Here is a 23,330-nt window from a genome sequence, read left to right on the forward strand (position 1 = left end):
TCATTTAATAAAATGTTAGGATTTTTCTAATAAAACCACAATACGTATAATATATATATGTATGTAAATATGACATTCATTTTTAAAATTCCATTTGTTCAAAGTGTTCAATAAGCAACATTTAAAATGTGTTAGTTATTTTGTTTTAGTTGTAATAGTAATACATAAATATGTATTGTAGCAATTAAATAGTTTATTTTCTTTTTTCTAATTTTGAAAAATATTGTTAACAATTAAAATATTCTTAAAAATATATGAATGCATGTTATAACATGAATACTAAAAAAGGACATAAGGTATGTAAAAATGATAGTTTTATTATATTACGATTAAAAATTGATATATATTTTTTTAACAAAAAATTAAAACGTATTTGTGATAATGGAGGGAGTTACATGCTTATTCGAAAAAGATAACATTTCTTTAGGGTTTTTGAAATTTAATGAATATGAGTGCAAAATTATTCGATTTTTAGTTTTTTGGTCAGACGAGTAAAAAGTTTTTAGAAAATATTAACAGCTTTAAAGTTTTTTTAACAGACATTTTTTTGTAACAAACAAATAGTAACAAAATATGTATATTATTTGATGATATTATTTTAAAGAGGAAGTTTTAAGTAGTTTTCAATTGTCTTTTGGTAAAATGATGGACCAGCCAAATACTCTGCGATCAAAACCACATGAAAATAGATCGCAATTTAATAAGGGTTCCTCAGCCCAGGCCACTGACGATACCATACGTCTATGACCCTAGAAGTAAAAATTTAAAATTGATTACTGGTTAAACTAAAAGGATTTATATAAACCGACCTGTCTGCTAGTACGTGGCAGACGTGCCACCCTTTGGCCATTTAAATCGAACAAACGTATTTGCCTATTGTCATGTGGAATTGCTATAATACCACCACTGGACACCGCCAATCGATTTACTGAAGCATCTGTACGTATAGTGGTTAAAGCAGAACGCATATTTCGTAATTCCCAAACTTTAACGGTGCGATCATCTGAACCCGATACTACTTTATCATCTTTGGTAAAGACCGTTGAGGTAACACTCCTGTAAATGTGTTTAATTTTAATAAAAATTGTAATAATTTCACTAAAATTGCTGAGGTAACTTACTCTGTGTGTCCCTGAAATACTGATACACCCGGTATAGGATCTCGAAAATCCCATAAGCGAAATGTCGAGTCCCTTGAAGCCGTCACAACTAATCTCTGTGTTGGATGTGCTGAAACATGCGTCAATTCATGGTCATGTCCAGTTAAAGGCTGTAAAGGTTCTCTGGTTTCTACATCCCATAAAATGGCTGTACGATCCCAACTTCCAGTTATTATTTGATCCATATTGGGTAACCAATCTGCAGCTACAACAACGGACAAATGACCACCAGGACCTGTAAATTCACACAGAGGTGTACGCAATGTATCAACACGATCACGATCTTCCGCCTGGCCGTCACTATCATCGAGTTCCTCTTCAGATGAATGCCCCTTCCTAAATTATGAAATAATATAAATTATTTTAATATTCAAATAAATGAAAATCCGGTAATTTCGCTTTTCTACTATTTTTCTTTTACATCCTTATGTACGTTTTACTAAAAAGTGATAAAATTTTTCCGAGAAGACCTTTTATGAGGACTAAAGAAAATACACATTATACCAAAAATATTTTATTATTATTTCTTTCAAATGGAAATTATCTGAGTAGAATTTATATCGATATCTGCATAGATAGTCTATAGTCTAATGTAATATAATTGGATACTTAAAACTTACTGCTTTAAATAGTATTATCCTCACTTTAGTAACATTTAATTAAAAAATATACTTACTTCGAAATTTCCCAATTAACAGCGGCCTGCCATATATGAGCAGTACCATCACCACTACCAGTTAATACTAAATCACGATTCTGATGAAATTTAATCGAATTAACCGATCCAACATGTCCCGTATATTGCAACAAACAACGACCACTCTCTATGCCCCAGATGCAAGCGGTATGATCTGCCGATGCAGTACCTATTATAGGTTGTCCAACTTTGGCTGCCACTTGCCAAACGCCATCCTTATGACCGCAGAATTCACGCATTACAGTACTCACTACCGACTGAGCCTTAAAACTTGACACTATACGACTAGTTTGAGCCTTAATCTTATGGCTAGCTTTAACTTTCCCACCACTAGAGGTGAATTTTGATTTTAAACTTTTGCTGCCGGAAGCGGATACCGTTCCCGTAGCGATAGCATTGTCGGCGTCATCATGGCCAGTCACAGGTATAATAGCTGAGGCAGCGTTGGTACCACCACTCGGGTTCGTAGATGTTGAACGTTCATATGACTGTATGGAATCTTTATTGGTGTAATTGTCCAACTTTTCCTGTACTGTTTAAAGAAGGATAATGATACGTCCGTTCGCTTGACCTTAAAAGAGATTTACTTACAGTTGAGATTTTCCAAGTATAACATTTCAAATTCCTTTTCTATTTGGGCAAATAGGTGGTGAAGTCTGGCACGATAAGGTGTCTCATCTGGTATTGTAATACCTATATCTTCTGCCAAACTGGAGAGTCGTGCTGCGCGATGTTTTGATGATTTCATGTTGGCCCTTATTTACTAAGGTTACTTAAATGTATATTTTGTTTTTTTTTTTTTTTATTTGAAAAATTCACTGCATACAGTTTATTTTTTATTTTTTTTTTTTTTTTTTTTTTTGCACTCCTACCACCCACTTGGTTTCTAACACTATTCAATAGAATACTTGTGGAGTCTTATTCATTCAATATATAATCCTTTGCTTTAAAAAGGAATATTATTAAACATAAAGTATTTCATTTTATTTTTATTTAATTAACAAACTGTGTATTTTTGCCAAATTTTCGCAAAAGTTGTTTAAGTTAATTAAGTATAAAAAAAATAGTTTTCTGCAAAACACAAATTGCATTCACAATAACACTATCAAATTAATAAACAGCTGATTGTTGTATACTTTAAGAATCGTTAGTAAATACGTTTTTTTAGAATTTATCTTTCAGAAATATTTATTCCTTTTTTCGTAAAAAATGGAAATGGAATGAATTTAGATCTATAATTCAATTTGCATTTGATTATATTAAAAGAAACATCAAATTAATTCAAATATATAATGGAAAACATTACGTTTTCACTCCGGTTTTGATATCCCTGTGCTTACATCGACTTTAAAATAATAGGAAAATCGAACTAATATAGTCAAAAAGTCGACTATTTTGTAAGAAATGTCGGGAAGAAGTCGGAAAATCTACAATTTTAGATTTTTCCAACAGTTTTTATTAAGTTAAATAATTGTTTTTTATTAAAAAATATTTAAAAACATTCCTAATTATGTTTTAAGATATACGTTTTAGTTGTGAAATTCTTTTTTTCCTTTTGGAAAATGTAGTCGGAAAAGTCGAGTTTCATCAATAATCATCATAAATCGCAAAAAGTTGAATGTAATATAATTTTTAAATTTACAAATACCTGTTTATTTTTGACTAAAAGATCCTACACATTTATAAAAGTACTTTTAAAATTATCAAAAGCAAGCAATGGGCATATTTGGGATATTTATGATCAGATATTACAAAAAAATAATAAAAAATCGCCACAATTGAAAAACAAACTTTCAGGTTTAAAAAATCGCTAGATTCTTGTAAAAACAGCTTAAATAGCATCACAATTCATCGACACGAAAAAGCCAATATGGCGGGTGCGTAAGAATTTTTATTTTCTAGAATTCAGCAAAATTAACGCATAGTTTTAAGAAATTTAGTTAATATTATTTTATAATAATGACTACAATTGCAGATTTATTTACAAAATATAATTGTACAAACTGCCAGGATGATATACAGGGCATACGTGTTCATTGTGCAGAATGTGAAAATTTTGATTTGTGTCTACAAGTAAGTAAAAAAATGTCATTTTGTTTTTTCTGCCACTGGAAAGGGAAAAATGGGCTGACTAAGAGAGAGTGCTGCTGTGCACAGAAAATTTGTTTTTTATATGTGCTGCACAAAGTTGAAGTCGGCAGTGCAGCTAAAGCTGCCCATAAAAATACCCGTGTTTGTGTGTGGTGTGCAGCCAAGTCTGTCAGGCCGCAGCAGTTTTTGAAACTCTCTGAATTTGCAAAGCAATTTGATTGTATTTGTGTATCGTAAACGAAAGTGTTGTTTTTTGACGTTTGTTTTGCAAATATATTTTGTTTATAATTTTTTGTTTGTTTTTATTGCATTTTTTATATGTGTATGTAGTGCTTTGCTGCTGGTGCTGAAATAGGTGCTCATCAAAATAATCATGCCTATCAATTTATGGACACTGGTACTGCTATATTATCCGTATTTCGGGGTAAAGGTGCTTGGACGGCAAGAGAAGAAATACGTTTACTAGATGCTATAGAGCAATATGGTTATGGCAATTGGGAAGATGTTAGCAAGCACATTGAAACAAAATCAGCCGAAGACGCCAAAGAGGAATATGTAAACAAATTTGTTAATGGCACCATAGGACGTCATACCTGGACACCTGCCCAAGCACAAAGACCCACTTTAATCGATCATACCTCCGAAGATAATGGGCCTTTGGGCGCGACAGCAATGCAGCGTCTACCGCCTTTAGACATAACCGCAGAAGAGGCTGCCCAGCTTGGTTATATGCCGAATCGTGACAGCTTCGAACGCGAATATGACTTTACAGCAGAACAATTAATATCAAAAATGTCCCTCAATACCGATGATACTGAGGCCGACTATTTACTTAAATTGGCTCATGTTGATCTCTACACTAGACGTCTAAGAGAACGAGTACGTCGTAAACGCCTAGTGCGTGACTATCAGTTGGTGGCGAATTTCTTCCGTAACCGTAATTATGCTCAGCATCCTGGACTATCCCGCGAACAAAAAGAATTTCGTGATCGCTTTCGTGTATTTGCCCAATTCTATACAGCCAATGAGTATGAACGTTTGCTAAACTCTTTGGAACGGGAAAAGGAATTGCGTATACGTTTGTCGGAGTTGTGTCGTTATCGCTACAATGGCTTGACAAAAATTGATGAATGTCGTCATTTTGAACAGCATGCTGCTATGGCGACTAACCGTTCGACTGGTCCTTATGGACATGGAAAGACTGTAAGTTTTTATTTTCCTTTTATTATAATGTATTTTTGGTTAAGTATTCCGGTTTAAATGGTTAAGTTACAATTCCTACAATTATTAAGCATTTATAAATATTAGGATAATTCTTTATGCTATTCAGAAAATTAATAAAGGCTTTCTACTTCAAAATTTCATAATAACGAAGGTTTCATCAAAGAATATTTTGGATATATGAAATCTCACAATTAAATCGGAGTTTTAACTCTAAAAATGTTTTAAATAACATGAACAAACAATTAAATAATTTTGTGAAAATTGTATGATTATCTTTTCTTTAAATTAATGTGTTCAAAAAGAGTCAAACATATTAAGACCATTGATATGTGGGAAGGTTTATTTAAAAATGAGTGGGATTTTAATATAGATATAACTAGACAATTATGGACCCACCTAGAGGTGATATCTAAGAGAAAAGGCACCCATAGCCATAGCAATCAAATCAAAACTATGTTAAAAAAAATGTTAAAGTCTCAACAGAAGTTGAAATAGAATGTGTTTCTTTATGGTTTTAGTGTAAAAAATGTGGTACAAAAAATTGTTATATGTATATTCATAAATTACTTTAGTTCTTCATTATGTAATAGTAAGACTGCAGTAAAAATAAAAATATGACAACAAAATAAACTCAATTATTTTTAAAAATTTTCACCTATTTTACAAGGAATAACAAGTTTTTTAATAAAAAATTTGTATTGTTAATTAAAAAAAAATATGTGAAGGTGGTATTTTTGGTCTTTGAGTTAAACTAAGGATGCCAAACCCGAAATACCGTGATTTTTCAAGTTTAGTTATTGCTATAGAAGAGAGGGTTAAATATAAGCCCTGACTTCTTAAAGATATTAATATCTTATTTTAGATAACAATAAACCATCATTAATAAATATGAATATAGGGAGATTTAGAATTTATAATAAGACTCTTCAATTTCATTTATTTTCATTATAATTACGCTTTAGAAGTAAATTTAAGTTGTAGTATAAAAACATAATTTTATCCATTTACTTGTAAATATAAATTAGTTTAAATACTTACTTATATTTATATATTTATTACAACTGTTAATACACGAAGGCTTTTGAATATCCATGTGGTAATTAAAAATTAGTACATTTCTTGTAAATACTTAAAAATCATTTAAAATATAATCACTTCTTTTGTTCTTAAAATTACTTGTTCCTTAAATTTCCCAATCCAAAAAAAAAAAAACTAATTTTTTATTTACCTTTTTATGGCAATATTCAGCTTCCGTGTATTATCAGTACACCAAATGGCGAAAATTTAAATGGATGTATAAGACAATGTTTTACTACAGGACAATATGCATCACAACACTGGAAATCATCGGCAGCCAGATTATTCCTTGCACTCCCCGCAGCACAACAACCGAAAACTGTAAGTATTTGTTTATGATATTAAATTAAATGATTTCTTTATTAATATTACAATTTTTTAGCGAAATGTCAAACGGAAACGAAAATTCAAATTCCATCGCACCAAACAACATGCACCACACCGACGACCAGATCTCTTACGTCGGATCATCGCTCAACAGAAATTACTTGGATAGCTATCGGGGATCACCGGCACATACGACGATGACGACGACAATGCCAACGGCGATCAATTCAACCACAACACCAGCTGCCGGTCTATTAACAACCCAACCAACAACAACGATGATGAAAACACAAACGAATGCCAATCAGAATCAACAACTTCACCTCCAGCAACTGCTTACCGCATCAACGAAGAATGCGCCACAGTTGCAGATAAACGATGTCGTGCTAACAAATCAAAACGTGGAAAGGCTGCCACTAATTCAGGAAAACATAAACAGCAATCCATCAACACAAATGAATTCAAACGGCCAAAGAGGACTACAGTCAACAGCATCGCCAGCTATGCCGATGAGTAGTATTTTACGTTCACAACTGGACGAATTGAAACATTTAACTCAACCGTTAGGCATGAATCTTTTATCGAGCAATGAACAACAGTTATGTAAAGTATTTAATTTGCCACCCACAACGTACATTTCGCTTAAAACACTATTGTTAAGTGGCGCGCCAGTTGCTGCAAACAATCTGTCGCCTGTTGAGAGTTCACTGCGTAAGTATTTCATTAAAGTCGGTTGGCTGAGCCATTAGATTGTAATATGTTTTCTTTAATTTAACAAATTACATAAAATTTATAAAAAAGACAACAATTAAATTAATATATTTTAATAATTATGTATAACATGTTTCTGTTATAAATAAAATCATTATTTACATTTATAATTTTAATTAATATTTTTTTTTTCTTAATTTACTTATTATTTATTAAACAATTTGCTCAAAATCTATTTTATATTGAAATTCATACCATTTTTTTGTAGTAAAATCCATCAACTGTAATAGTCGATACATGCTTACATTTTTTAAAATTCATTGCGAAAGTTTTGCCATTTCATTTGTAAGATTTGAAAATGAATTATAAATATATTACAAACATTTTCCAATTACTATCGTTTTGAAGTATCATTTATTATAAGTTTAATGTATTGTATTACTTGTATCAAGTTATACTTTTATATATATTATATAGCAAAATTAACTTTGTTTTTTTTTTTTAATTATGATTTCGTGTGGAAAATGTTACTATTTAGGTACATATGTATGTAGTTTGCCTAATAAAATAAAAATTAAACCAAAACTTGTACCAGGAATTTGTGTAAATAAATGTATAAAATATAAAACTATCATTTGTTTCAAATTATATTATTGTATATGTTAACACTAAAAAAAAACAAAAAAATAAAAAAAAATGCAAAATTTCTTATACAGGTATTGTTTGTATAAAAAATCGCTAAAATTCTGTGGCAATTTTTAATAAAAGTCGGATTTTATCAAATTGTCTAAAATAATTATTATTAAATAAATTAATTAAATTAAAACAAGTAATCTCATAGACTGTACACCACAGTGTATTTAAAAAAATATATTACAATATTCTATAACCTAGCCAATGCGATTAAAAAATATATGTAGATAATAACCTTATTAAAACATAACATAAATATAATGAATAAATCTAACAAATGTAAATTGAAAAATCAAATGCAAAGAATATGTAAAAGTTACAAACTTTAATAAATCAGAAACGCAATCACCTTGTCATACATTTATCTATGAGAAAGATAAAATTACAGACTATAAAGGACACAGGTAAATGCAAAATAGGTGGGAATAAATACTTTTCATATCTAACATATGACATTAAATGTATAATAAATAAATAATAAAAAAATTTTGTTTCTTCCGTTAACAATCCGTATATTTTTGGCCCCTATTCTGCATTTCAATTTGAATCGAAATTTTCTCCGTTTGGCAACTTCTGGTATTCTGCATTTCGATTCGACTCTTTTTTTGCTGACGCGCTTTTTTAAATGAAATATCTCTTCTATATATAATGCATGTAAACAAATAAAATCCCAGGAAAGTATTGTTCATATTTGACCTGATTATTTATAATTATCCCTATTCTGCATTTCAATTGGAATATAAATTTTTCCGTTTGCCAACTTTTGTACTTGGTATTTCGATTTGAAGTTACGTGACGTAGCTAGTAGTGACTAAATATTGAAATAAAATGGAATTTCTTTTTCTTACGATTTTTTTTAATACCAATTTTCGAGCGTTGCGTAACTGAATGCAGTTAAATTGAAATCAATTGAATTTAATTGATAAAAAATTTTAAAACTGTTTCATTGAAATTTAATGAGGTCTATGATATATTAATAACAGTTAATTACACTAAATAAATCTCATTAACTGGGGGAAATTTGATTATATTCATATATATATATATATATTGCAATAAATGATCCTATATTATGAAACCTTTATAAAAACATTTTTGTTTAATTTTATTTATATTTGTAATTTTATTGGTAAAAACATTTTTAAAACACTACATTAGTAAAAATAATTATTGTTACTCAAAAATATACTTTTTTTCTTAACTTTTGTATTAATGACAGTGATAGATGATCGGTCGTATTAACCAGAACAGATTTTCATTATTTAGATCAAATCTCAGTTAAAATTATTATAAAATTATGGTAATAAAAAAGTAAAATAAAAAAACAATTCATGTTAAAAAAAATTGTATTAAATAAAAACAATAACAAAATCTCATAAAATTGTGTTTGAATAAATCAGAAAGAGTAGATTCAATTTTTTAAATACGAAAACGACAGCCAGTTTTAAATCATTTATTTCGCAAAAAATATCTATAAAGGGTATTTTTCTGAGCGCCATTCGTATTGACAACATTACCACCGGCCTTGGCTGCCGCATTTGCAGTTGTTTGTGTTTGAGTTGTTGAGGGTGTTCCACTACTTTGAGACATATTTCCATTGGCTACAGCAGCTGCTGCTGCAGCCAAGGAAGAACGCCATGATGCTATCAGTTCGTTTTGTACATCTACCGGTAACTCATTGAAAACCTGAGGATCAACCCCAGCCGGACAGGGAATGTTTGAAAGATTACCAGTGATGGTTGTTGATAATTTCTCTTCATCGACCTTTTCCAACTGTGGGGATGATAAAGCAACTGGCAGTGTTTGTGAGTCAACGCAATCGTCCATAGGAGACGCCAATGGGGAAACTGTGGTTGATGAAGATGCTAATGAATGTCTACGTGCAAAAATTAAAGCATTTGCACGAAAATCTTCTAAACGGTCAATACGACTTAAAAGAGTTGAAGGTGGAGATTGTACCGGACAAAATCGTTGCATATTATTGCAAACACTGGCAGTAGTAGTAGATGAGTGCGATGTTGAAGGTGTGTTGGTTAGGCTGGTCGCTGTGCTTGTCGTTGACGAGGGTGTCGCTGAGCTTGGGCTCATGGGAAAATCTCGATCGCTGTCCCTTGAATTTAACCGTAAATCGCAAACGCGTAATTTACTCGGAGAAGCAACTTCAGCAGGTGTATCGCCAGTGGAATTGTAAATGGCTGAACTACCGAAACAACGTCGTTTATTCATAATCAAACGGCTAATACGACTCTTTTTGGGTGAAGGCTCTACTTCTGTTTCCGAAAAGTCGGAAAAGTCTGAATTAGTAGCTCCAGACTCTGAACCATTGTCGATTAACATAGGAATGGGAGAAGCAGCAGTTGTTCGACGACGATAAAATTGGTCACTTGGTTGAAACGTTGTAGGCGATGAACGAAATGCTTCATCATTACAGGGCATCGGCGAAGTCGAGTTTGTTGACGTTGATGAACCCTCCGAATTGGCCTCGATGACATCTGTGTTAGTAAGAGATGTTATGGATTGAACCTCCAAATCTGTTTTCTTGATAAGGAAATTTGCTATAGACGATGATCCAACTTTGCGTTGTTGAAACTTTGAAAATGCTAAACCTATCAGAGTGATGTTGAAAGGTTTATTCATATCCACAACACGTTCGAATAAACGCATAATGATTTTTAAAAGCTTTTCTTGAGCACCCTCTGCTAACATGACTTTAGGTCCACCTGTGTCTGTACAAGATGTTGATTTGAAAAGAGACGGAAGTATATTAGCTTGCTTGGTTTCCCGATGACTACTCTTCTTTTGGGCATCAAATTTACGCAAAATTATTTTCAAACAAATTGGTATTCGACCATCTTCAGCGACCTGAAAAGAAAATAATTAATTAAAATTATATTTCCAATATTTGATTGTTTCGAAAAATCACCTGTTCCATTAGTCTCATCAACAACATACGAAAGCGTTCTTCGACATCATTTCGTACAGATATAGGTTTACAAGAATCCTCTAAACCAATACTTTTTGGTTTACCAGTTGGACGTACCCCACTTGTGTCACGGCCAAAGGCCAAATCTTTTAATTTGACAGCAGTTTCATAACCAAATTTTTTACGTAAAAAATCTAATTCGCATCTTTGCAGTTCTTCAACATTTGCCACTCCACTTTCGAGTAGAAGAGATTCGGTTTTTTGACCAATGCCGGTAATACGATTTAATTCGCCCAATTCACGCATAAATTGTTCGGCATGTGATGAAACAAGTACTGTTTGCTGATTCGGTTTGTATTGAGAACCAACTAATTTCGCCAAAAGTTTGTTATATGATACTCCTGCACAACAGGTAACTCCTAATTTGTCCAGAAGTTCCTGTCGTATTTCTTGAGCGATTTGCGTGCCTAGCGCTAAACGATGAGCGCATCCACAACTGCATGCATTTAATGTGGCTCCATCTGATGGATATATGTGACCTATAACTGGTGGTAAATCAATGTCGTCGCAGTCTTGATCCTGTTGTTGCTGATGTTGTTTTTGTTGTTCGCGCTTTTCGACTAGCGATGAGACGTCCATAAAATTTTCATCGAAACCTAATTTTTCCACAAACGGTGTAAAATTAAGAAGCAATTCAAATATTTTTTGTGACATCTGTCGGTATGGCGTTAAATCTTCCCCATTGACCAGTACTAATTCGGGACATAGTCGTTTTGCTTCGGCGACCAGCATTAGCTTTCTTATGCCTCGAGCTCTTGCATTATAGTTGCATGTGACAACAATATTTTTTTGCTGAACACCCAACGGTTTTGCGCGCAACGAATTATCACGTAATTCTTCTACTTGAGCATAAAAATAATCCATATCCAGGTGTATGATAGTACGTTGGTGTGGCTCATTCTTACTGAGCATGTTTGAGAAATCCATGGCGGTCGTCAAATGGCGACTAAAATTAAGAATATTATAATTCAAACTGTAAGGGGTAATAAATAGCAGTAAAATGTATTTTTGTATATATAGTACTATTTTTTTAATCGAATCAGATCATTTACAAAACCTCACATACAGTGTGTTTTATTTGGACATTTCTGAACATACCCACGGTGAAATTCTGTTCCTTCAAGGCATTCTTAAAATTGGACAACACACAGGTTTGCTTACATTTATCTAAATCTCCCGCTGTGCGCTGTGTAAACAAATAAACATACGTCATCGAATAAATAAATTAAAAAAATCCAACGTACAAAGTGCACATTCAAACTTTGTATAATCTGACTAATAATGTTAAAAATTTTTTTCGCAAACATGTGTATGTATTTAGTAAATACTACATACATATGTATGTACTTTCTAAATGTAATCAAGGCATTGACACATAGATAAAATGCGCTAATTGCCGGTATTAAGTATGAATAAATAGATGGTGGGTGGTGTTTGGGGTTAGCAAAGTAAAAATTGCTAGGGAATCACCAACAACAGTGTTCAACTAACTTCAATAGTGTTATTAGTGCGTACGTGACAATGAGCTGTTCCATAAAATATATGAAAATTCTCATATAATAGACATAATAAATCGAATGTAATCAACAGCCCTATCGCCAATATAAAGTATACAAATAAATGTAATGCTTTTGGCAGGCTTATAGAAAGCGCGCCATTTTTGCAAAAACACTATACCTTTTTTTAAGAGTTATTTTCGTTTGTAATACCATTATGAAAAATTTACTTCAGTTATGCGAATAATATACATACATGCATAACCCATCAAAATAAGAAGAGATAAGCTAAAAGTAAACGACAAAAGAATATTTATTGTAGATGACGTATTTAATAGGTTTTCACTTTTGTTTTTATATCAAATTTATTGCGACTTATTAGTTGTATCTAGCATTTCACTTCATTTTTTATTTGATTCATTCTACTTTAATTGGTGTATCCGAAAAACAAAGACGGCCTTATTTGTGTAAATAATGCAGATTGACCATTATTTTTCCTAATTTGTAGCACATTTTGGTCAGTTTATGTTTTTATAATTAATTATAAAGTTTTTTATAAATTGTAATGCTTACATTTTATGTTTTAAATAAAATTAATTGTTTTTCTAAATTTTTTGGGAAGATTTCACAACAAAAAGAAAATTAATAACTTTCTACAGAGTTGCATTTTTGTATGGTTGCATCATTTGTCTAATATATAGGGTTGTAATAAAAAGCATTAACACTATAATGTTGCCAGATACAAATGATTTAAACATATACAATATATGTTTTTATGAAACAAATTTGTAAATAGTTCATTTTTTATATATTTGGCAAAAGAATATTATTTGCTATAATATATTTAGTTATTATTACACTAAAATCTATATTTCTATTGCATCACTCATATAGTAAACACTTCTTAAATTCGAAAAAATCTGTATTAGAGACCTGCGCCTATTCGACTTGAAGTCAAGTCAGTGTAAATCCACAGTTTTTAACGTGTTCTTGAAAAACAAAATAATTTTAAACACAGCCGTTTACATATTAAGTTATTGCGTTTTGCTTTTGAATGCTTTTTCTATTATAAAAATACTTTTAAAAATAAATATTTCCTTTAGTTATACTTTTTACAAAAAAGCCGGTTTTTTATCTGTTTTATAATTAAACACGTAGAATATTAAAAATTAAATCAAATTTGAAAATATGACATTTGTTTGAATATTCTTAGTTTGTGCTCAAACTAACACTTAATAGCTTTGTTTTGTATATCCTTGTAATTTTTTTTCAATAATTTCTTTTTAAACTCTTAGATTCCATAAATATTTTTAAAGAGCAGAAACATTTATATTATTATTTTATATTGTTAAAAAATTGAAAAAGACAGCTGAAAACTTATTTTAAGTCGCCGAAGACATTTTGAACTTCAGCTGCTGCCGCCGTTAAGATTTGTCGGCGCCGATCTCTGATCAGCATTCGAAAAACAAGCGTCCTCCATTATTATTTGAAATTGAACGCTGATAACTGATTTTGTGCGAATATTGAACTATTTAACTTTTAAAAGAAATAAAAGAGTCTATTTAATGTGTGGTTTTATTTTTGTCGTGTGAAATTATTAAAAGAAAATATTGTAATTTAGAACGGTGAACATTTAGAAAGTAGTATCATAAAACATTTCACGATTTTCACAGGAGGCGCGTAAATTGCCCCCAAATATTGGCAAACAATTGTGCAAATACATTGAAATATAAGATCAATACATTATGGAATCAAGGTTACCAAAACCCTCGGCTTTAAAACGGCCAATGCCCATATCGAGAACCATATTACCGATTGATAGAATAAAATCAGCGGGATTCGGTAGTAAAAGTTCGCAATTATTAAGCAATAGCACCGCATCCTTGTACACATCGCAACCTTTAACAACAAATTTATCAAACATGCAAAGTGTTAATAATCCAAGAGGTAATTATAAATAGTAATTAAATTGTTTATAAATATTTGTAGGAACTAACCAGCTGCAATCTTTATTATATGTACATTTTCTTAAGGAAAAGATACAAGGCAGCTTGTTAGTTAACGAAAAAATTGCATAAATTCCTTAAAAATTTTGTTTTTTTTACAATTAGAACGTGCTGCCTCTCCTGAAGCTGCAAGATCAAATACTCATGTACGAGCAAAACTAAGAAGAAGTCGTTCGGCGTGCGATATACGCGATATGAGGCCAATTAAACGTATGGACTCAACTTTAGCACCAATTCCAGCTAAAACATCCAGACTAATGTCCACGACTGTTGCTAATTCAAATCGGCCGCAACGTATAGCAACGAACAACAACAACACAATTTCTGGAACCTGTACAAATAACACTGTCAAGCGTCAAACCAGTAGACCAGCAACCACTGCGCAAACTACAACTGGCACCAAAAAAACAGCTACTACTGGCCCAAGTTCGGCGACAGCTGTTTCAACAACGGGTGCTGGAAAACCCATCAATAAGCGGATACCGCCATATGATTTTAAAGCCCGTTACAATGATTTACTCGAAAAACACAAGATATTAAAGGATAAATTTGAAGAAAAATGTCAACAATTCGGAACTTTGGAGAGTTTGCCCGAGCAATTGGAAGAAACACAAAGCCAACTTATTACAACCCAAGACGAATTAAGAAACACCCAAACAATCAAGGGATGTCTAGAAGAGCAAGTAAAAATGCAGACTAAAAAAATTGAAACCATTGAAAAAAGTCTAAGTAAAACACAAGAAGAACTGGATAAATTGTTAAAGATTTATAATGTGAGTATAGTTTCATTTTTTGTTTTAACATTTACCGATGTCACAGGACTTTTAAATACCTATTTTATCAATTTTAAACATTTTATAAAACAAAATTCAGGGAGGTTTTTATTTTAGATCTTTTTTTAATGATTAAATACAAAAATAAACCAATATACAAGGCCTAAGTAAGACACAAGAAGAACTGTTACAAAGGTTTATAACATTGAATACCACTCTATGGTTTATAATATGAGTAAAGTTTAATTTTTGTTGAATTAACATTTTTTTGATGTGAAAGGTTTTTTTAAACTAATTTTATCAATTTTTAAAACGCAGGAATTCTGTAATTTATAGGGTAAATGTACCAATAGTCGGCAGTTTAACTTTTTTCTCTTTTTCAATCTATCCCCCTAAAGAGTTGGTAAATGTTATTACGATGATTTTTAGTTATTTCAATTATGTGTTTAGTTAAGTTTTAGATCTATTTAACTTTTTTGAAAAACAAATAACCAGTTTTTAGTAATTTGTAAATTTTGTTAAAAACTCCACATTTTCCAATAGTCGGCACCAGTGTTCCTAAGTTCGACAAAAAATGTCCCTATAGTCGGCAGTAGATTTTTTGTTTGAAAAAAGCATATTTATTTATAGAAAAATATTTAATTAAATTTTTTCTATAGAAATAACTGTAATAATATCGTTTTTTCTGTAGAAAAATATGTTATAAACATAATTATAATTGTAATAAGTATACATAATAAAATTTTTTTCTATAGAAAAAGAGTTATACATGCAATTTTCTGTACAATATTATATTTTTTGTTAGAGAAAAAAGTAATTTTTTTATAGGGAAAAGTGTTATATGTACTATTTTTAAAAAAAAAAAACTTTTATAAAAATATGCAATTTCCTATAGGAAAAAATTTAACATAAGTTTCGTAGAGGATATTATAATAAGAACACTTTTCTATAGAAAAATTGTCATACTAGGAATTTTCTATAGAAAAAAAATGTTATACTCATAATTTTTTGTAAAAACACAGTTAAGAAGCAATTTTGTTAGAAAAAATTTCAATATGCAAAATATTTAATAGAAAAAACTGTTATACACATATTTTTTGTATAGAAAATTATATTCTGTAGTAAAAAATTGTAATCTTCTGTAGAAAAAGCTATTATAGAAGTAATTTTCTATAGAAAAAAAGGGTATACACACAATTTTTCATAGAGAAAACTGATATACACATAATTTTTTGTATCAAAAATTGTTATACATAAAATTTTCTATAGAAAAAAATTGTATACACATAATTCTCTATAGAAACAAATGTTGTACAATCAATTTTCTATAGAGGAAATTGTAATATACATAAATTTTTATAGAGAAGTGTTATACATAATTTTTTTTTACAAAAATAACTGTTATACATATAATTTTTGAAGAGATAATTGTTATATAGAAATTTTTCATAGTAATATACCCAATTTTCTATAGAGAAATAATAAATTTTAGAGTGCCGACTATAGAATACGTATGATCGAACTTAATACCCAGTAGTCGGCACCCCTATGCCGACAATAAGAATTCATGAAAAATTGTGTTCCTAATGGCGGCAGCGATTAAAATTACAAAAAATATCTTTTTAACTAACTTTTTCACTTTAAATTGAATATTTCAACTGTTTTCTTTCATTTAAATCAATTTTTGTCAAATAAATCATTTAATTTCATATAAATATTCACTTGTTTAAGGTGGCACTAAAACTAAATTTTTTTTAAGAAAACTGACAGTACTACAAATGCTGCAAAGCTGTCACTAAATAACGTCAAATATAGAGGAAATTAGTAATCCTACTTAAATTTACTCATTTCATAAAGCAAAAAGACCATATTTTCTATGAAATATAGATCAAACCTTAATAAATTTGTACAGCTTTTCTTATTTATTTACATTTTTATGTAAAAGATGCCGACTACTGGGTGATGCCGACATTAGGTGCATTTACCCTATCTGTAAAAGTTTTAAAGGTTTTATTTTATTATTTATATAAAGTAATATTTTTCATATTTTTAAAGTTAAAAATATATGGACATTTCACATCACGTTACGCACTATTAAGGATATATATCTCGCAACTATAAGTCTCCACAAAAAGTCAATAAAAAAAAATTGAAATCACAACATTCCTGCACCAAACGAGTCAAATTTTTTAATAATTTTTGTTTATATGCCGATTTTACTAGTATTACATAGATAAATTCTTAAAAGCATGTATAATAGAAAAATTGATGATTAGATTCCGAACATATATAGTAAGGGCCTCCAAAAATAGACAAAAGTTATGCATGTATTTTGAATTCGACTTTGTCAAATATAACACTCTTTTAAAAAATGTAAAGAAACAATTTATGGCAAAAGTTTTACGACAGAAGAAAATAATTAAAATAAGATTAATTTCCTAGAAATAGATCAGAATATATGAAAATCATGTTCTCCTTTGTAATGAGATTTTTAAAATTAATTTTCAGAAATTAAAACTAGAACATGCTGAAATAACAACCGAAGTTCTAGAATTACGTAAACGTTCCACTGATTTGGCTGAGAGAAATGAAGGACTTTTGAAAGAAATTGAGATTTGCAAAGAACAACTATTTCGTTCAAATATGGAACGTAAAGAACTGCATAATACTGTTATGGATTTGCGTGGTAATATTCGAGTATTCTGCAGAGTACGTCCTCCATTGGAATGTGAACTTGACAAACAATTGTGTGGTTGGAATTATCTAGACGAAGCCACTGTAGAAATTGTCAATTATGATAAAAATAAAGCTAATGCTCATACGTTTAGTTTTGATCAAGTATTCCATCCGGTCTCTGCTCAGGAATCCATTTTCGAGATGGTCTCTCCTCTAATACAGTCCGCTTTAGATGGCTATAATATCTGTATTTTTGCCTATGGGCAAACAGGTAGTGGTAAAACATATACTATGGATGGTATATCTAGTAATCCGGGAGTTATACCGCGAACAGTGGATCTGCTATTTGATTCAATAAAAAACTATCGCCATTTAGGTTGGGAATACGAAATCAAAGTAACATTTTTGGAAATTTACAATGAAGTTTTATACGATTTGTTAAGCAACGAACAAAAAGAAATGGAAATTCGCATGGTTAAAAATAGCAAAAACGATATTTACGTTTCCAACATAACACAAGAGACGGTAGAGTCCGCCGCGCGTTTGCGTCAACTGATGAATATTGCAAAAATGAATCGTGCCACTGCTGCCACAGTAGGCAATGAACGATCATCACGTTCTCATGCTGTGACTAAGATCGAATTGATTGGTACTCATGCTGAAAAACAAGAAATTTCGATTGGCTCTATTAATCTGGTAGATTTGGCTGGTTCTGAGTCGCCCAAAACAAGTACTCGCATGAATGAAACAAAAAATATTAACAGATCATTGTCGGAACTAACAAATGTTATATTAGCCTTATTGCAAAAACAGGATCATATACCATATCGCAATTCGAAATTGACCCATCTTCTAATGCCATCGTTGGGCGGCAATTCTAAAACACTTATGTTTATAAATGTAGCTCCGTTCCAGGATTGCTTTGTAGAGTCCGTTAAATCGTTGCGTTTTGCAGCCACTGTTAATCAATGTAAAATGGCCAAAGCCAAACGTAATCGTATTTTAAATAATTCAGCCCTTGGAAATTGTAGTACGATTAGTAATTAGTAGTTTTATGTATGTATTATTTTGTTATCTGTTTTCTTATTTTTCTTTTTTAATAAATAAAAATTATTTAATTAAAAAGGATACATATATTTATATAAGAATACTATACTAATTCTTTCGTTCTTTTTAATCAATATCCAGTGTATGTATATTTATATTTTAATAATTTATGTTTGATTTATTTTCATGTTCGAGAATGTCTCCTTTTATTTGGCAATTTTTGAATTTTTTTAAATTTATTTTTCTTTTAATAAAATTCTTTAATTTAAAGAAAACATTTTTGTTTATTTCTAATTAAAACTCATGAGTATTTTTTTTTCAAATTCGTTTAAAACATGACGTTTGAAGTTACACTGTGATGTAACGGAATTTTCTAGATCCAATCGCCAATTTAGTCATTTCAATTCGAATCGCCAACTTTGATATTCTGCATTATGATTCGAAGCTCCGTTACTAAAATAACAACTTACAAAAACGTAGTTACGACCGTAATGCATAATACACACAATAGTAAAGCATTAAAATAAAATGGAATCGCTTCTTCTTTTTCTTTGCGACTCCGTTTTTTGTTGGAATGCCAATTTTCGATCGTTGCGTAACTGAATGAGGAATCGTAAATGAAATGGAGATGAGTATCATTATCATCATACTCATTAAGAATCATACAATAATGCAATAATACACTCAAGATCAGAATAATAGATCCTACAAAGGAAGTGAATTAGTCAAAATGGCAGATTTGGCAGATATTATTTGCTTGTATACTTGAACAACGAGGAGACTGACATAAACAAAAAATGTGTGTATATGTACACATTTGCTTAAGAAAAATATTAGGTATTATAAATGATTATATTGACTTATCTTGTCGACTCATCACAAGATAATACAAAAAAAGTAATTGATAATACGTTTGCATTGTTATTCAACATTTATTATCTTTTTGGAAAGTAATTACATAACACCAATCCTTGACATAATCGTACAGTACATAACAGAAAAGTAATTAATTTAAATTTTTTACTATTTACTGCGCATAGCCTCTAGGACTGTTGCTGGTAATTTAGCAATAATTTCACTATGAGACACTTTTCCAATTGTAGCTAAAACACCTCTCTTATTGGGATGTTCAACGTCACTCGCATATGAATAGTGTTCCCCAAGCATATCGGTTAAACAGCCTCCCTGTGCTTCTAAGACAGCTTCGGGTGCACATGTATCCCATTTTTTACAGCCAGGGCTAGCAAAGACATATGCGTGAGCCTTGCCCTCCAACAGCTGTAAGACCTTATAGCCTGCTCCTCCAACTTTGATAACATCTGTGGGAGCGAGAGCATCTAGGGCGGCTTGAACTATGGCATTAGAATGTGAGCGTGTGGTTGTAATAACAAATTTATCTGCAGGCGCTTCTGTAGGCTCAAATCCACCTGTACCTAGACCCTTTAAGCCCCAAATAGTACGTCCTAATTCACCGTTAGGGTTTTTATAGTATGGTTGATGTATTATACCTCCAACAGCAGAGTTTTTAATGGAAATTCCAATTAAAACAGTGACATGGTCTAAGAATCCTTGCGTATACTCAGATGTACCATCGAGGGGATCAACCCATACGACAAAATCATCGTCAGTAACATCACGAAATTGTTCAGGACAGTTGAGCTTAAGTACTTCTTGATCGTACTCAGAAACCAACCAATCTTTGCAAACATTTAAATCGGAACCACCTTCTTCTCCAATTATTTTTATTGCTGGAAATTGTTGACTTAGTGAGGCGATAATACAACGTTGTGCCGAGCGATCAGCTTCAGTTTGCAAGTCATCTTTTCCCTACAACAATATATGTTCAATCTTGATCAGATAAGATAGAAGGAAGTGATGCGGCACTACTAACCTTTTCAACTATGCCCAAATTACCCTTTTGCATGACATCCCTTATAATTGAGCCGGCACGTTTAGCGGTATTAATGGACAAAGCCATTATACGCATCACTAAAGGTTGCGAAGACATATTTGTTATTTCGTTTATTTTTCTTAAGTTTTAAAAATAAATTCAACTAATTTAATAATGGAATGTCTTCTTTAACAAATCTCGCAATTGTGACAATGTTTTTATTACATTTACAACAACAGTTATTTTTTGACACTTGCTTTCTAAATATATTCTTTATTATTGTTTTGATTTTTGTGCTTTCTGTACTTACTTTTTACCAAAGTATACTTTGTTTTTTACTAAGTGTTTTGTATTAAAAACTGGACGTTTTCACTGAAAACTTATCAGTGATATGTACTGTTTGTTTTTTGTTTAAAGTTTTTGTAAAAAATTAATTTTACATACATATGTATATACATTTATATATATTCTACATATGCCATTAATTATTGACATACATATGTATGTAACTATCATCTGATATTCTGTCATTTTTATATACATACGTACATAATGAACGTATGTAGGAAATTTTAGTTCATTTAAAAAATACATTAAAGCATAATACACGGTAATCAGATCTTACAACGTTGGAAGTAAAGTGTTCAGAAAATATTTAACAATCGGGTGATCTAAAATTTTTGCATTTAAACATCATACAATGTTATACAAAAAAAGTTGATACGGTTGTTAGACAATTTTTGAAAAATTTTCTGCCGATTTTATAAGATCTAACAACCGTGTAACATAGATTTAGATCTAAAATTGTATTGCTTTAATTTAGGCACATATTAAGATAGTAGATGTACGGAACCTCATATATATAAAAGCATTTTATAAGTGGTTTAGTCTTGACTATAATTCAAAACTCAGGTGAATTGAGAGGGAAGAATATTCTTTACTCAATATATTTTTGCAATTTTGTTCCATTAGTTTCCGTTAATCCTAATGTTTTATATTACTGTAAAATAATCAGTAGATTTGATACATGTGTACTTCTAGCGTTTTTTAATTATAAACGTCTGGCAATACCTTTTTTTGGCAATGCGGAATATTTTGATCGATCTTCTTCTTCTACAACCTTTGGACTTGTCAAAATTTATTCAACTTTTTTGGTCAGTTTTTTCAACACTCTTTGTAGCAGGTTCGTTTTATTTGCGTAGCTTTTTTCATTAATTAGGAAATTAATTTAAATAAATTGATATATTGTTGTTGTTGCTTTGTAGGTGCCTTTTAGGAAAGTTACTTGGAAAATGTCTCGCGTTTTGGTTGGTGTTAAGCGTGTGGTTGATTATGCCGTTAAGGTAAGATTGCTATATACTCATGATTATGGTGTGGAAAAATTAGACATTCTGTGTTTTTGTTTCTTATCACATTTTTTGCGTAATCACTGTCGAAGATGATGTGATGCGCCACTGAATGTTTTAGCATAAAAAATTTATTTGTTTTGGTTATACAGGTACGCGTCAATCCTGAAAAAACTGGCGTTGTTACCCAAGGCGTCAAACACTCGATGAATCCTTTCGATGAAATCGCCGTGGAGGAGGCTGTTAAAATGAAAGAAAAGAAGTTGGCCACTGAAGTAGTTGCTGTTTCAATTGGACCCACTCAATCGCAAGAAGTCATTCGTACAGCTTTGGCCATGGGCGCTGATCGTGGCATTCACGTCGAGATTTCCGGCAAGGATTACGATTTGTTGCAACCTATTCACGTTTCCAAAATTCTTGCCAAGTTGGCCTTAGATGAAAAAGCCGATTTGGTTATTTTGGGCAAACAAGCCATTGATGACGATTGCAATCAAACTGCCCAAATGACTGCAGCCGCACTCGACTGGCCACAAGGTACTTTCTGTAACAAGATTGAAAAAACTGGTGATGGTTTAACCATTGTTCGTGAAATCGATGGTGGTCTTGAGACTATTAAAACTAAAACTCCTGCTGTTCTAAGCGCTGACTTGCGTTTGAACACCCCACGTTACGCCACTCTACCCAACATCATGAAGGCCAAGAAGAAGCCTTTGAAGAAGATGTCGGCTGGTGATTTAGGTGTTGATACTACTCCACGCATTGAAGTTATTTCCGTTGAGGATCCTCCAGTCCGCAAGGCTGGCGCTGTCGTACCCGATGTAGATACATTGGTCAGTAAGCTCAAGGAAGGCGGTCATTGTTAAACAATCTTCGTTCTGAGTTCTCCTGAACAAAAGTTAATTTTGAAAAATGTGCATTTATATAAGTTTTAAAAACTTCCCCTCCACTATTATTTTGTATGTAGTAAAAATTCCTTAATGTCTTGATATCATTGGCTTTATTATAGGAAATAGAACAATAACCATTTTGTTACAAACGAATTTGTTTTTTTTTTTTTATTGTATATTTTAATAAAGTTCTATTATAGATTGTACATTTTTCTAAATAATAGTTTATTCGCGCCACTTCACTG

The 23,330-nt window shown here is 31.2% G+C and overlaps 6 protein-coding genes across 10 annotated transcripts; 3 read left to right on the plus strand and 3 right to left on the minus strand.

Annotated features, from left to right (window-relative positions):
* Positions 1-211: 211 nt before the first annotated feature.
* Positions 212-2,926, minus strand: LOC111690770 (WD repeat-containing protein 37). The gene is made up of 5 exons (XM_023453327.2): positions 2,449-2,926; positions 1,837-2,389; positions 1,122-1,496; positions 810-1,056; positions 212-749 (listed from the first exon to the last, which is right to left on the minus strand). The coding sequence occupies exons 1-5, from the start codon at positions 2,603-2,605 to the stop codon at positions 624-626; spliced, it is 1,458 nt and encodes a 485-aa protein (XP_023309095.1). The 5' UTR covers positions 2,606-2,926; the 3' UTR covers positions 212-623.
* A 755-nt stretch (positions 2,927-3,681) lies between these two features.
* Positions 3,682-7,878, plus strand: LOC111690765 (transcriptional adapter 2B). Of its 3 annotated transcripts, XM_046949699.1 has the most exons (5): positions 3,682-3,734; positions 3,833-3,930; positions 4,279-5,151; positions 6,491-6,570; positions 6,632-7,878. In XM_046949699.1, the coding sequence occupies exons 1-5, from the start codon at positions 3,728-3,730 to the stop codon at positions 7,323-7,325; spliced, it is 1,752 nt and encodes a 583-aa protein (XP_046805655.1). In that variant the 5' UTR covers positions 3,682-3,727; the 3' UTR covers positions 7,326-7,878. The 3 variants fall into 3 exon arrangements, with proteins under 3 accessions (XP_046805655.1, XP_023309089.2, XP_023309088.2); XM_023453321.2 differs by lacking the exon at positions 3,682-3,734 and having other exon boundaries at positions 3,741-3,930; positions 6,421-6,570; positions 6,632-6,888; XM_023453320.2 differs by lacking the exon at positions 3,682-3,734 and having other exon boundaries at positions 3,742-3,930.
* Positions 7,879-9,037: 1,159 nt separating this feature from the next.
* On the minus strand, positions 9,038-13,141 carry LOC111690746 (DNA polymerase iota). Of its 2 annotated transcripts, XM_023453299.2 has the most exons (3): positions 13,033-13,141; positions 10,904-11,909; positions 9,039-10,842 (listed from the first exon to the last, which is right to left on the minus strand). In XM_023453299.2, exons 2-3 carry the CDS (start codon positions 11,888-11,890, stop codon positions 9,430-9,432), a joined length of 2,400 nt encoding a protein of 799 aa, XP_023309067.2. In that variant the 5' UTR covers positions 11,891-11,909; positions 13,033-13,141; the 3' UTR covers positions 9,039-9,429. The 2 variants fall into 2 exon arrangements, with proteins under 2 accessions (XP_046805233.1, XP_023309067.2); XM_046949277.1 differs by lacking the exon at positions 13,033-13,141 and having other exon boundaries at positions 9,038-10,842.
* A 666-nt stretch (positions 13,142-13,807) lies between these two features.
* On the plus strand, positions 13,808-19,184 carry LOC111690752 (protein claret segregational). Its single transcript, XM_023453306.2, has 3 exons — positions 13,808-14,406; positions 14,571-15,238; positions 17,747-19,184. Exons 1-3 carry the CDS (start codon positions 14,205-14,207, stop codon positions 18,959-18,961), a joined length of 2,085 nt encoding a protein of 694 aa, XP_023309074.2. The 5' UTR covers positions 13,808-14,204; the 3' UTR covers positions 18,962-19,184.
* Positions 19,185-19,869: 685 nt separating this feature from the next.
* Positions 19,870-21,298, minus strand: LOC111690771 (3'(2'),5'-bisphosphate nucleotidase 1). 2 transcript variants are annotated; one of them, XM_023453329.2, is made up of 3 exons: positions 21,163-21,298; positions 20,853-20,950; positions 19,870-20,788 (listed from the first exon to the last, which is right to left on the minus strand). In XM_023453329.2, coding segments are annotated over exons 1-3 (903 nt in total). In that variant the 5' UTR covers positions 21,164-21,298; the 3' UTR covers positions 19,870-19,984. The 2 variants fall into 2 exon arrangements, with proteins under 2 accessions (XP_023309097.2, XP_023309096.2); XM_023453328.2 differs by lacking the exon at positions 21,163-21,298 and having other exon boundaries at positions 20,853-21,097.
* A 616-nt stretch (positions 21,299-21,914) lies between these two features.
* Positions 21,915-23,291, plus strand: LOC111690768 (electron transfer flavoprotein subunit beta). Its single transcript, XM_023453325.2, has 3 exons — positions 21,915-22,035; positions 22,118-22,195; positions 22,351-23,291. Exons 2-3 carry the CDS (start codon positions 22,145-22,147, stop codon positions 23,059-23,061), a joined length of 762 nt encoding a protein of 253 aa, XP_023309093.1. The 5' UTR covers positions 21,915-22,035; positions 22,118-22,144; the 3' UTR covers positions 23,062-23,291.
* The last annotated feature ends 39 nt before the right edge of the window (positions 23,292-23,330 follow it).

Source organism: Lucilia cuprina, chromosome 4 (assembly GCF_022045245.1).
Source record: "Lucilia cuprina isolate Lc7/37 chromosome 4, ASM2204524v1, whole genome shotgun sequence".
Taxonomy (NCBI): domain Eukaryota; kingdom Metazoa; phylum Arthropoda; class Insecta; order Diptera; family Calliphoridae; genus Lucilia; species Lucilia cuprina.